A 12,862-nucleotide genomic window follows, 5' to 3' on the forward strand; every position below is an offset into this window, starting at 1 on the left:
CGCACTGAGGCCCACTAACGGAAGCCCACTATAAAGATTTGGACCGAGATTCAATGGTCCTACTTGGACAAGACTACGGAAGGAGATTCAATGGGCCTAGAGAAGGAGATATAGGCTACGAAAGGAGATTCGATGGGCCTACTATGACAAGCTACCGATGGATACCTAATTGGTCCTTAACGGAAATCCAATGGGCCTCTCCATTGGGCCAACTAAGAACGAAAATCTAATGTGCCTATGACAGCTCGGTTTGATGTATTCCAAGTCCAACTTAAAATTTACAAGAATTTAATAAAATTCTATTTGTATTCATGAGAAATTTTTGAAACATAACTATAGATTTTATCTCTAAGTTCTATCAAATTGCAGATGTTTATAATTCATTTTCATTTTCGTTTACCCCTGTCTTCTTTCTCATTCTCAACCTTTTAAAAATAGGTGAAAACAACCATTTTTTTTTAATTTGAAACAAAATTGAAACTACTATTTTTAGCATTCAAAATTTAACTTGCATTATGGAAATGTTCTTAGAATATAGATTATAAAACAAAATAGTTTAGGGACAATCAAATGGTCATATAAATATTCAAAATTTTGGAAAAAGATAAAAAAAAAAATGGTTAAACTCAATGTGGAAAAACTCTTATTTTAAATATACTTTTGAATTATTACAAATGTACCAATATTGTCTCTCCCTCCCTTCTTCACTCCGCTCAGTGATATAAAAGTATCGAGAAATTGATGTGATATCCACATAATAAACCCCAATATATCTGGTGAAAAGAAGTATTTAAATAGAAATGCTTAATCAATAAAATATAAAAGGCAAAATTTAAAATTTAAAAAATGTAAAGATTAAATGAATATAAATGGTAGAGGGTTTGTTGGAATTTTATGTATATAATATTATTGGAAGTTTGTGGAGCTTTTGTATATACGTAGTGGAGTTTAAAGACATGTTATTGTATTTTAATTTGTATTTGGTGGAAGGGCATGGCCATGTGGGACAATGAAGCGCACCAACCAAACCCAAGCATGCCTTAAACTTTAAAATATTTAATTAAAGGGACCTTCTCTCACCAAAATTGATTAAATTAACCTTTTAATTTGGAGATTAATAATTAATAGTATCTATTTCTTTAAACAAATAAAATTTCTGAGTCAATTATGCAGGCATGATACTGTCATCAAGCTACCAAACACGGAGTCACCATATATTATATGCTGCCTTACTTTTCATGTTATTTTTTCTTCTATTTTGAAAATAAAGGCATTTTCATTTGAAGTAATCGAGTTTAAGAACTATCTTAGGGTTGATTTTGATGTATTTAAATTAAAAAAAGACCAAAGTTGAATTACAAGTTAGTTTTTCAACGTTGAGAGGATCTTTTTTAGCCTTTCAATTTTTGTATTTAATAGGTTAATAACTTTTTTTAAAATATCGATGAAGTTAGAGATCTTGTAGACCCAAGTTCCTAAAACCTATTATATATTTTAAAAAGTTTAGTGATTTATTTAGAAAATTTAGAGTTTTATTAAATATATATTTTTTTAGAATTTTGGAACTAATTAGTTAGGGATTGTTTGATAATCATTCTATTTTTTATTTTCTATTTTTTTTTATATAAACACTATTTTCATCCATGTTTATTATATGGTATTTGAAAAATAATTCAAAATCTAAGCCAAATTTTGGGAAAATAAAGTTTCCAAAACCTTGTTTTTGTTTTTTAAAATTGTCTAAGAAGTCATATGTGTACTGTTAAAGAAAATGACAACATAACTAAAAGCTAAAAATAAAGCTAAAACAAAGGAACAAAATAACATATTTTAAATTTTTTGGAAAAATGAACTCTTAAATTTAGAGTAGGAATCAAATTTTGTTGTGTAAAAGTGAAGGAATAAAATAGTATTTGAATGAGAGTTAGATAGGAGTGGATGAAATGTGGCAGCTGATTTTCAATGACTTTGAATTTGATTGCAAAGGCCAAATCCCACACCCATTTTGAGCCACATGATTTTAGGGATTATTGGTCTGTTACAGTCGACAAATGTCAACACGACATAAGCTTTAGTTCATGATTGGTTGACTTTCAACTGAGTGCTACGTGGAGGAATTATAGTGGTCTGTTACAGACAAGGCTCCAGCTTGGAAATTTTGGAGCCTTGTAGGTGAACATGAGACTTGCACGCCACCGTTTCGCTGTGTGTAAAAAGGCTATGTTTATACCATACAGTCATTTAAATAATATTTTGTTGCTCAACCATACAAAATCAACTTAGATACTCTTTTTTCATATTTTAAACTAAATTCCAAGTCACAAACTTGATGACTCATCATTGAATTTTGACTCATAACCAATTCAATTTGAAAAAAACCCTAAATAAAGTTTAGGCAAGTTTTTATTAACTGATTTGATAAGTTTTAATACAACAGACACGTGGAAGATGGAAATTAGAACTTAGCCAATTGAACTAAGTTTAGGTTAGGTATGGAGTTTATACCACATGAGTTTATGTAGTTTATGTAATTTATGGGATTAAGATTAACACATCCATAGCTTGGGATAAACAAATTCAAAGTATAAAAATAGAGGTTTGACCTCTTTTAACCTGCTATTTCTTTTTATGTCTTAGTCAAAATTTTAAAATTAAAAGAGTATTCAAAAAGTTATATTTTATTTTTGAAACTTGTTTTTGAAAATGGTGTAAAATCAAAAAGAAAAAGAAAAGGTAAAACATAGTTTTATTTTTAGGAAACATAAAAACATGATTAATATTAAACTATATCTAGAATATACTGTTCAAACCGCCTTGATTATTGAAATTTCAACACATTAAGGATAATTTTTGGTATAATTAACATATTTGTTGTGGTAATATAGACAAAAACTCCCTCTAAAATTTGATATAAGTAACATATTTCTTCTGGTAATATAGACAAAAAGATATCTTTTTATTTTTAAAATGATAATTAACATTCAACTTTTGTAGAATAACCAAAGCGCTCAGGAAAACGTAACAATATTATATATGATGTAACCCTAATTGGAGTGATAACAATTGTTTATATATATGCAAGAATAACTAACAAAAATGATTCAATAATCATGCAAATTAGTTTAATAGAGATCCAAAGAAAAAGAAAAAAAATTCAAAATTTATCTCTCTCACTTGTTTTTTTCTTTTTCTCTTCTACTTCTATTTCTTCCCCCTCCTTTTGAAAAATGAGTAACTTCTCCTTTAACAGGAAGGAAACTACTTTTCAAGGCAAGTTTTCTTCTCATACAAGGAAACGATAAAGGGTGCCATTTAACCTCTTTTGGTCAAAGGATAAATAAATTGTGTATTACACCACAAAAATTTTTACTTTTGCCGCTTAAACATTTTCCAAACTTCATCTTCCAAAGTTATATATGAAAAAAAAATTATTTTTCACTCATCTTGCCTCGTCGGAAAAAAGAAATTTATATGCAACGAAATTTAAATTTCGTATGCATCTTACCACACTACTAGTACTTAAACTAAATTTCATCAATAGAAACTACTACTGTCAACGAAATTTGAACTTTGTTGGAGTAACTCTTTTTTCCCAACAAAATCAGATTCCATCGGTATAATTTTTTTTTTCCCCAGAAAAATGAGAGTTTCAATATGCCATTTCTTAATTTCGCATACTAAATCAAACCTTCAAAGTTTTTATATTAATTCGAATTCATTTAGGAAAGTTAGAAGACATTGCCTCGTCCTACTTAAAATGCTATCTTTTTCACATATGTCACGGATATTCGTCTCTCTTTCTAGTCAATGTGGAACTATGTTCACAAATGATCCATTTACTATATAGATTCAACGACTTTTTCTAATTTGATGTTATAAAATTCTAATATATGGATGAAAGCTATCCAATTAGTTGGCTAAAGTCATACACCCTACAAAATGGTGACGACAAGTAACGTATAGTGAACACATAGCTTAGCAGAAAGCAAAATGGTTAAAAAAGGTTGAAAGGCAAAAGAGAGAAGCGACAGAACGAAATGTAAAACATATTTTTCGTCGATTTGGATGAGAGAACTTAACTACCGTGACCGTCCAATCATTCTCATAAGTCCATATACCAAATATAGACAAATGTCACAATTACCCCATCATCTCTCTCTTCCCTCCACTTTTTCCTCACCTTCTATGTCAACCCAATGTGCATCCCCATAATAGATTGTATGTATGGGTCATACATATTCAAGTCAACCAATTATTCAAAATCTAGGGTTCTTGGATGGCCGACAACTTTCTTCTTCTTCTTCTTCTTTTTTTTTTTAATTGGGGTCGTGTGATTATGGATCCCTATAATGGGAGTTTGTTGCTTGGGCTGACCAATACTGTGACTAGCGTAAGATTTGAACATGCAGACAACTTTCTTCAACAATACTTATCTGTATACTAGTCAGTAGGAATTATTATTGACTTTCTAGCGTGGCGTGATTTTATTAGGTTTGTTCTCATTGCTTTCAATAGATAAATGAGTTTCAGCTAAAATTTTTAGTTAAATTTAAAGTTTGACTCTTGAAGGATTGTGTCTGTTTGATGGATTCTTAATTTCTAAAATGTAAAACAATCCCTAAACTTGTAGTAATATTGTCGTGTTCGGTAATGTAACTTTAGAAAATGTCTAATATGTACCTAAATCTTAGCATATTAAACAGAAATGTTGTAAACACAAAACTATTAATAAAAAAAAATTCTATGTATGACAGATATGACAATAAGGTGGAGTGGGAGTTGGGACGATGTCCTCTCCATCCTCGTCAAGGCACTACCTCGTTCTCTGATTCGGAAAATCGAGATTCAGGTCGAGGAATCCTTGTTTGAGGACATGGATTTTTTAAGAAAAAATTACCCGTTTAGTAATTAATTTTAATTATTTTCAAGATTTAAAAAATAGAAAAGAGTAATATACATATAATTTATATCGATTTTAGTGAAAAATTATTAAAAATACACTATTGAAAGAAATTATTTAAACTGTATTTCTAATCCTGTTACTATGTCAAGTGATGTGGATGTACCAAATCATGTATGTATATGTAAATGTAAGCATGATGCATGGTCAATTTCTAACAAAGTCAGCCCATTATACCCAAACTCAAGTTTCTAGAAAATAAACTAACTTTTCACCTAAACTATGACTTCAATAATCTCTAGCCAATCTTGTATACGTATACATCTTCTGCCCATACATACATACATAAATCATACATGCATGCATGCGTATAAAGTAAACACGTGGCATTAAGGACGGCACCAAATACATTTGACTTCTAATATGTCACATTTCTGCTTCTTCCACCCTTCAATGATCTGTATATAAGAACCTCATCTTCTTCCCACGATTTCAGCAGCAAACGCTTCTACGCTTTCTCTTCCATTTTTTCCTCATCTTTTTGCACTTTTTCAAGTTTTAAGTCTCTGATATACAGTTCCTCAGCCTCTGCCTTTTTAACATTAATTTTTATTAAAGTGCAATAATTATGGGGAGAGCGCCATGCTGTGACAAAAATGGCCTCAAGAAAGGTCCATGGACTCCTGAGGAAGATCAGAAGCTCACTAGTTATATTCAGATTCATGGGCCTGGAAACTGGCGTAATCTTCCTAAAAATGCTGGTAACTTCTTCTTCTTCTTCTTTTTTTTTTTTTATGATGGGGTTGTTGAAATTTAAGAGCTTTTGATAGAGAAGAATAAAATATAATTGCTAAAGTGGAGTTGTTTTATGAATTCAGGACTTCAAAGATGTGGAAAGAGTTGTCGGCTCCGATGGACTAATTATCTGAGGCCTGATATCAAGAGGGGGAGATTCTCTTTTGAAGAAGAAGAGACCATAATTCAATTACATAGCGTCTTAGGAAACAAGTAGGATTACTAAAATTAATCTAATAATATATTAAACTATAATTCAATCCAAAAACTTAATAATTATTATATTTGACTACCCTAGTTTATATTCGTAACGAGGATTGTGAATATATTTTTGCTGTCGCAGATGGTCAGCCATAGCTGCTCGCTTGCCTGGACGAACCGATAACGAAATCAAGAACTACTGGAACACCCACATAAGAAAACGACTTCTTCGAATGGGAATAGACCCGGTGACCCACACACCTCGGCTCGATCTTCTCGACCTCTCCTCGATTCTCACCGCGGCCCTACGCAGCCAGTCCCTTCTCAACCTCTCAAGCATATTAAACAATCAAGCCCTATCCCTGAACCCGGACTCCATAAACCTAATCTCCACCCTCTTAGCTCTCAAACAAGAAGACCCAACAAGTTTACTTCTCCAAAATCTGCATCAAAATCATCAGGCTCAAGTTCAAGCGCAAATGGATTCGTTATCACACCTATTACAACCCAATAGTGGTAATGTGGATGCAACTTCTTCAATGCCCATCGCGAATTTTGTTAATAGCTGCCCAAATTCACAAGAAAATCTGAATATTTTACCTTCAAATTTGAATGATATTGATCATGTTTTGGTGAACCAACCCAATTACGTGTACTGTGATGGCTCCAATCCGACGGCTAGTGATTTACCAGAAATTTCGAATAATAATAATGTTCAGAATTTTGGGTTGGATTCGGTAATGTCGACGCCGAAATCAAGCCCCACGCCGCTGAATTCTTCATCAACGTATATCAATAACAGCAGCAGCACTGAGGATGAGAGAGATAGCTTTTGCAGCAACTTATTGCAGTTTGAAATTCCTGAAGGTTTGGACTTTGCAGATTTCATGTAAATATTTGGATAGTTTAGGGGTTTTTTTTATAAGTTTTTTTCTTTGGGTGTATTTTATGGTATTTGTACTCTTTTGTTTTCCCCAGCTTGTAATTTTGTTACAAAAGAAGATTGATTTTTTATACTATATCTACTCACAAACAATGAGGGATGGTTTCCTACTTCTGGGAAAATATTTGGCTCCTCAAAGACCGAGAAGACTTGTCACCATTAAATTCTCTAAATTAGATATTCAAATTCTAACTGAGGTAGAAAGTTTCATTTGATTTATTTCCGATTTTCAAAATTATATTTGAAATATATTAATTAATTCATGACAATGAAAATGAACTACTATTTGTTAAAAAGTATTTCCCATTATTGTGAAAATTAAATAGAATAAAAACGAGTGTTATGGCAGTTGATTGACTTAATGAGGTTACTTGTTCCTTAAGAAAGTAGTGAGATAATTCGTTGTAAAAGTAAAGATAAAGAGAAAAATATAAATTTCACTGCTTAACATTAGTTTAATATGCATTTTTAAAAATGTCACAACTTTTTTTTAAATATAGCATAAATGTTATTTTTTAGGATGCTTTCATTATGAGTTAGAGTTTAATTTTGGATTTTGCTGTTTTATAAAATTTTCAAACTTTACATAATATTTTTATTTTTATTATTTTTTAATATAAAATGTCCAGACATTACATTATATTTGAAAATACATATTTATTTCATGCTATTTAATTTGAAATGTCTAGAAGAATAAAACAAGCAACAACACAAAATTATAAATTTATATTATTTTGATGTGGATGATCCGGAACAGACAAGTTTTGATTTATTCTAAAATTAAAAATAAATTATCTACACTATCTTTTTTTTTTAATTCTTGATAAAAAAAATTGGTTGGTCCCAATTAATTTCTCTGTTTCACTTGTATATTGTATATTACAATATGAAAGCTAGCTAGAATATGCAATATATACGAGCTAGGATCATTAAGGGCAATATTTAATTTTAAAACACATTGAGCCCTAATTCTACGATTATGATCATAAATTGGCATCTCCTTTTAAGTAATCAAAATGATGATAACAAGCTGGATGAACATCTTCTTTTCATGATTAATTAGACAATAATATAAACTTTTCAAAATACTGAACCGTCCACCATTAATTAAAGCAATTTCACATTCAAGAAAAGCGATTATTTGGCTGGATTCAAAATCAAATATATATAGAAATTAAATTTCGAAACCTAAAAAGTGCGGTTTTGTCGATATGCCACTGTTTTTGGATTTGATGATGAGCTGTGAAAATTTTGTGTGTGTGAACTAAAACATTGTGTGGGAAAACATCCTCGTTATTCCTCTTGCACTTTTGTCACTTCTCCCAACTTTATGGACACCAACAAGACGAGCTTATTGACCAAAACCTTTGATAGTTATGATCTCAATTATCAACTGCAAATTATTTGAGGGTATGACCGTACCACCATCCATATTCATGATGATGGTAATCATTTTTCTCTTATGATAAGAAAAAAAAAAGGGTTTGCATACTTTTGAAAAGTATGTCGGGAATGCCACCAAACTACTTCATTGGCTAGGAATTGAGAAGATTTTAGGTATATAACTAAATGAGAGATAACAAACCTACTCTTTTGGTAGAAGACATCAATTTTGGATGAAACCAAAAACAAAGTTTGATTTGTCCCTGACAAGTAGTATTCAGAGCAATAATGCTCGTTGGCTGCTTAGCCATGTACGTAGAAATTTGATGTTTCAATACAAAATAAATAAATAAATAAGTAAAAGCATTTCGAAGAAGAGGAGTTAGCCTCGATATATAAGACACTTATTCTGTAAGTACTCCTAGGAGAAATCCTACAAACGAGTTTGACATACCTTTTAGTTCAAACACGTTTTTTAATATAATTAATTAACTCTTCTTCAGCTACTAGAGCAAATCACTCTAATCAAAATCACTTTTTGAAAAGTATTTAAACCATTTTAATTTTTGCAAGTATTTTTTTTATTTATTATCAAATATTATACATTTAACAAAAACAAAATACCGTTTTGAAAAGTATCCCAAAGACACGTTAAGTATTTTTTCCAAGTGTGCTATGCCGTATTTTAAGTGTTTTTCTAAAAGTACTTTAATAAAATATTGTGAAATTTTTAAAATGTAGTTTGAGACAAGGCAGTGTTTTTATTTTGGAAAATATTTTTTAATCAAAACAAAAAAAGAAAAAAATATGGAAAAGAGTTGGAAGTGTTGTATTTGTTTGCTGCTATGATGGGAAGCAATCGAGTGACGTTGAAGCAGATGAGGTGGCGGTGGTCCGCTCCAAATAATTCAAAAAGTGAGATGAGAGGCGGCACAATAAAGGAGGAAAAAAATGCATTTAACTCACAATTACGTGACATTTTCGCAACATTTTCCTCACAATCCAAACAAAACATCCGTTTTCTTTTCTCCATCGAAGGGAATGAAATATTATGTTAAAATTTTGATAGTGATAAATTTAAATCAGATAAAAATGAAAATAAACGAAACTAAAATAACTCTTTTTCAAAAAGATTAATCTAAACTTTTAGAAATTCAAATTAACATTTTGAAAGTATAAACATTAAACTAAATTAAAGTAAAAAATGCAAGAGCAATAAAATGGAAGGAATAAATGATAAATAATAGTTTCATTGGAGGCCGTTAGCCAAGCAATTGCGTGAAATTGCGAAACGCTCGGCCCTTTGTTTGACTTTGACTCTACTGTTTCTGTAAAATTCCCTTAAAAGTCAATTTTTTCCAATTTTATGATGGATTTGGAAACCTTTCTAATTTCTAACGTCGGTGATGCGTGCTAGTTTCTGCTTTTACTTTTGGGGCAATTAGAGGAATAGCTAAATTAAATAGTTTGATTTGAAAAATGGCCAAAATAATCAGATATCAGAAAAATAACTCAAGAACAGTTAGAGCTGAACTACGTAGACAAATTTACCCTCCCCATCAAAATAGGTAAATTTATCCTACCATTATCCCTATAAATTCGTGACGAAATTACCCTTCAACAAATTTGTAATGCACATAAATTTTAGGAAAGAAGATATTGAATGGAAATTATAGAGTTCAAAAATTTTAAATCAAAATGTAAAATGGATAAAAAAATAAGTAAAATCAATTTAGAAAAATGGAACATGAACAAAAAAAATAATATTGAAATCCAAAATTGAACAAAAAAATATAGAGTGAATAGTTGAGAATTAGTACCCTACCTCACTGCCAATACCACCTCACTGTCAATATCACTACACACCACACCCCATCAAAAACTTTCCTTCCAAAAACCCTATCAGTAACACAAAAACCCACTCATTCGAAATTAATACCCCCTCATCAAAATCCCTTCCAAAAACCCACCCCTTCAAAATTAATACCCACCCCAAGCGACACTCCAAAAATCAACTGCAAAACCCCACTCGAAACGCTGAATCCTTCCAAAAAATCCCAAATCCCTAACTCGTTCCTCTTCGCCAAACCCCCAAACAGCGTACAAGAATCTCTAAACCGCGTACAAAGGTCGTGGTTCTAAGGTAAAATCCTAAAGTTCGAAGAGGTTTCTAAGGTCACTGATTTCCGAAGACCTCGACGACGAAGAGTTCAATCATTTATTTTCGAAGATAGCGTACAAGAATACCTCAACGACGAACAAGTATGACTGATTTCCGATGACGTTGAAGGTTGGTTCGATCTAAGGTCGCAGATTTTGAACACGCGTCGATTTTGAGACAGATCCAGAACACGAGCAGATTTTGAGACTTCCAGATAGATTTCAAAGTATGTACTCGACTTCCCCCAAGCGTATCTACGATTTTTTATACTGTTTAAATAAATGAGGTTTAAAAAATATAACACGTTTAAGTGTATGTTTCTGTTACCAACCCCGATATTTAAGGGATTTTGTTGACAAAATAGATATAGTCGGTTATATGCAAAATCGATTCTGTGGGGGAAGATTAGATTGCAAAATATAGTTATGAATACTAAGAATATATTTAAAAGTGTCATTCTTGTTTTATATCATATTGTCGTATAGTTTAGATTGCAAACAAAAAATTTAAATAACATCTACAGGGGAGTATTTTGGGAAACAGGATTGAAAGCCTCAACTGTTTGGGAGATTATGTCCACCTTGGGTTTCCATGGTCACAAGGCATAAGAGAAAGAATAGAGGATTACAAAAAAAACACAAGAATGACAGATATAAAACGGTGAGAGGACTTTTTGTATTTATCTACTGTCTATTTTGTGTAAAGAAGTTATATTTACTGAGGAATATGTTCAACGATGAGGATTAATATGTTCAATGTCACTAGGAATATTTTCAGCTTTGTATTTATTTGAAATCGGTTATGTTCAACTTTTATTTTATTGCAAGTGACACATAAATCGGTTATGCTACCAATCACCAAATTAATTGTTGCGATTAGACAGAGAATTGAGTGAAATTCTTGCTTATAACGCGGTGAGCCTTTAGGTAGTTCTGAACTTTTGAAGTAGGTAGAATGTAGTTATACAAACTGACAAAAATGGTCATCTACTCTGTAGAATATTATATCTACCCCGTTATAGATATGGTTAAAAAGAAGGCAACAAGAGGTAGACGTTCGAGCCAGAGATTGCTAGCTGCAGGAATCATTCGTTAAGGACCAAAGTCAGAAAAACCGTGCACAATATCATTGGACAGCGACGACGAGAATTCTATGACTGAAGGTGCACCTACCTGTACCCAGATGGACACTGCACAAGCACGTGCACCTAAAAAGACGCCTGACAAAAAGCCAAAACGTGGCAAAATAGAAAATGAAGAACCTGTGAAAAAAAGGAAAGACCAGAAGAGTAAAACGAAAGGGGATGATGAAAAGGTTGCCGAGAAGAAGAAACCTAAGAAGAAACATGGCCGGCCAAGAAACAAAAGCGAGGTAAATATGATTTTTTGAACTGGGTTTGTGATATAGTTGCATGTCATTAATTTTTCTTCCTCTTCCAACAGGATGTTCTACCGTCAAATGACGAGGAATCACAGGATGATAATGAATCTTCCGAAGAATACAAGATAAACAAAACTGATAATGAGGAAGAATCAATGACGGAATCAGAAGAGATACTCCCTCGACTGAAAAGACAAAAGACTACGAAACAGGTATGTTTCGGTAAAATTTATTTCCCAATAACGCTACAGAAACAATTTGATAAATTTTCTTTATTTTAGATCATTGTCAAAAAAGACCTTTCAAAGACGGTTCCAACCAAGGATAAAAATAAAGGACAGAAGGACAACACTACAAGCGTGCTGAAGCAACGAGACGATGATGAAGAAGAGGTATCTTCTTATTCATACGACGTATATAATAAACCTTGCATTCTGAGCATAGTTTACTTAGTCTATAATCTGTAATCTGCTTCCAACATTTTGTTACTTACAAAACTTTTACAATTGTTAAGGATGATATATACCTGATGAAGGCTTCGAGGAGAAATCGAGCATTGAAAATAAACCATTGCTGCAAGGGGGGGATAATGGAGAGTATTAGATCAAACCTAGGCCAAAAACATAGCGATAGATTTAGGCAAACCTGTTTTGGCCATCTATTGGACTTCTCAATTAGCAAAACCTCATCTCAACTTCTCCTTCACCTAATCCAACGCCTCTGTAAACCAAGAAAGGCATCAGAATTAAACTTTTATATTGGGGGGAAGATATTAAAATTTGGAATCAAGGAGTTTGCCCTAGTGACAGGGCTGAACTGTGGTCCATTACCCCAAATAGACATGGATAGGGTGAGAGGGGGAGCACACATAAGAAACGTTTATTTTGAGGGGGAGAAGTTTGTGACAAGGAAACACCTAAACTTTGCTTTCAAGGTTAACAAAAATGCACCTGAAGATGATATAGTGAAGATGGCTTTGCTCTATTGTTTGGAGAGTTTCCTTTTGCCACACCAAGACTCCGTACATGTAGATATGGATCACATCATAATGGTAGATGATGAGGAAATATTTAATAACTACCCATGGGGAAGGTTAGCA

At 32.1% G+C, this 12,862-nt stretch overlaps 1 protein-coding gene across 1 annotated transcript; it reads left to right on the forward strand.

Moving 5' to 3' along the window:
- The first annotated feature begins 5,407 nt into the window (after positions 1-5,407).
- On the forward strand, positions 5,408-6,910 carry MYB41 (myb domain protein 41). Its single transcript, XM_022280401.2, has 3 exons — positions 5,408-5,661; positions 5,779-5,908; positions 6,039-6,910. The coding sequence occupies exons 1-3, from the start codon at positions 5,529-5,531 to the stop codon at positions 6,787-6,789; spliced, it is 1,014 nt and encodes a 337-aa protein (XP_022136093.1). The 5' UTR covers positions 5,408-5,528; the 3' UTR covers positions 6,790-6,910.
- The last annotated feature ends 5,952 nt before the right edge of the window (positions 6,911-12,862 follow it).

Source organism: Momordica charantia (genome assembly GCF_013281855.1).
Source record: "Momordica charantia cultivar OHB3-1 chromosome 4 unlocalized genomic scaffold, Mcharantia_2.0 BLBB01000004.1, whole genome shotgun sequence".
NCBI classification, from domain to species: Eukaryota; Viridiplantae; Streptophyta; class Magnoliopsida; order Cucurbitales; family Cucurbitaceae; genus Momordica; species Momordica charantia.

Excerpts from the sequence above, each read along its gene's own strand:
- MYB41 (XM_022280401.2), top strand. The coding sequence starts at position 5,529 with ATGGGGAGAGCGCCATGCTGTGACAAAAATGGCCTCAAGAAAGGTCCA. Across the intron at positions 5,662-5,778 it reads TAATCTTCCTAAAAATGCTG|GACTTCAAAGATGTGGAAAG; the intron begins GTAACTTCTTCT and ends TTATGAATTCAG. Across the intron at positions 5,909-6,038 it reads CATAGCGTCTTAGGAAACAA|ATGGTCAGCCATAGCTGCTC; the intron begins GTAGGATTACTA and ends TTGCTGTCGCAG.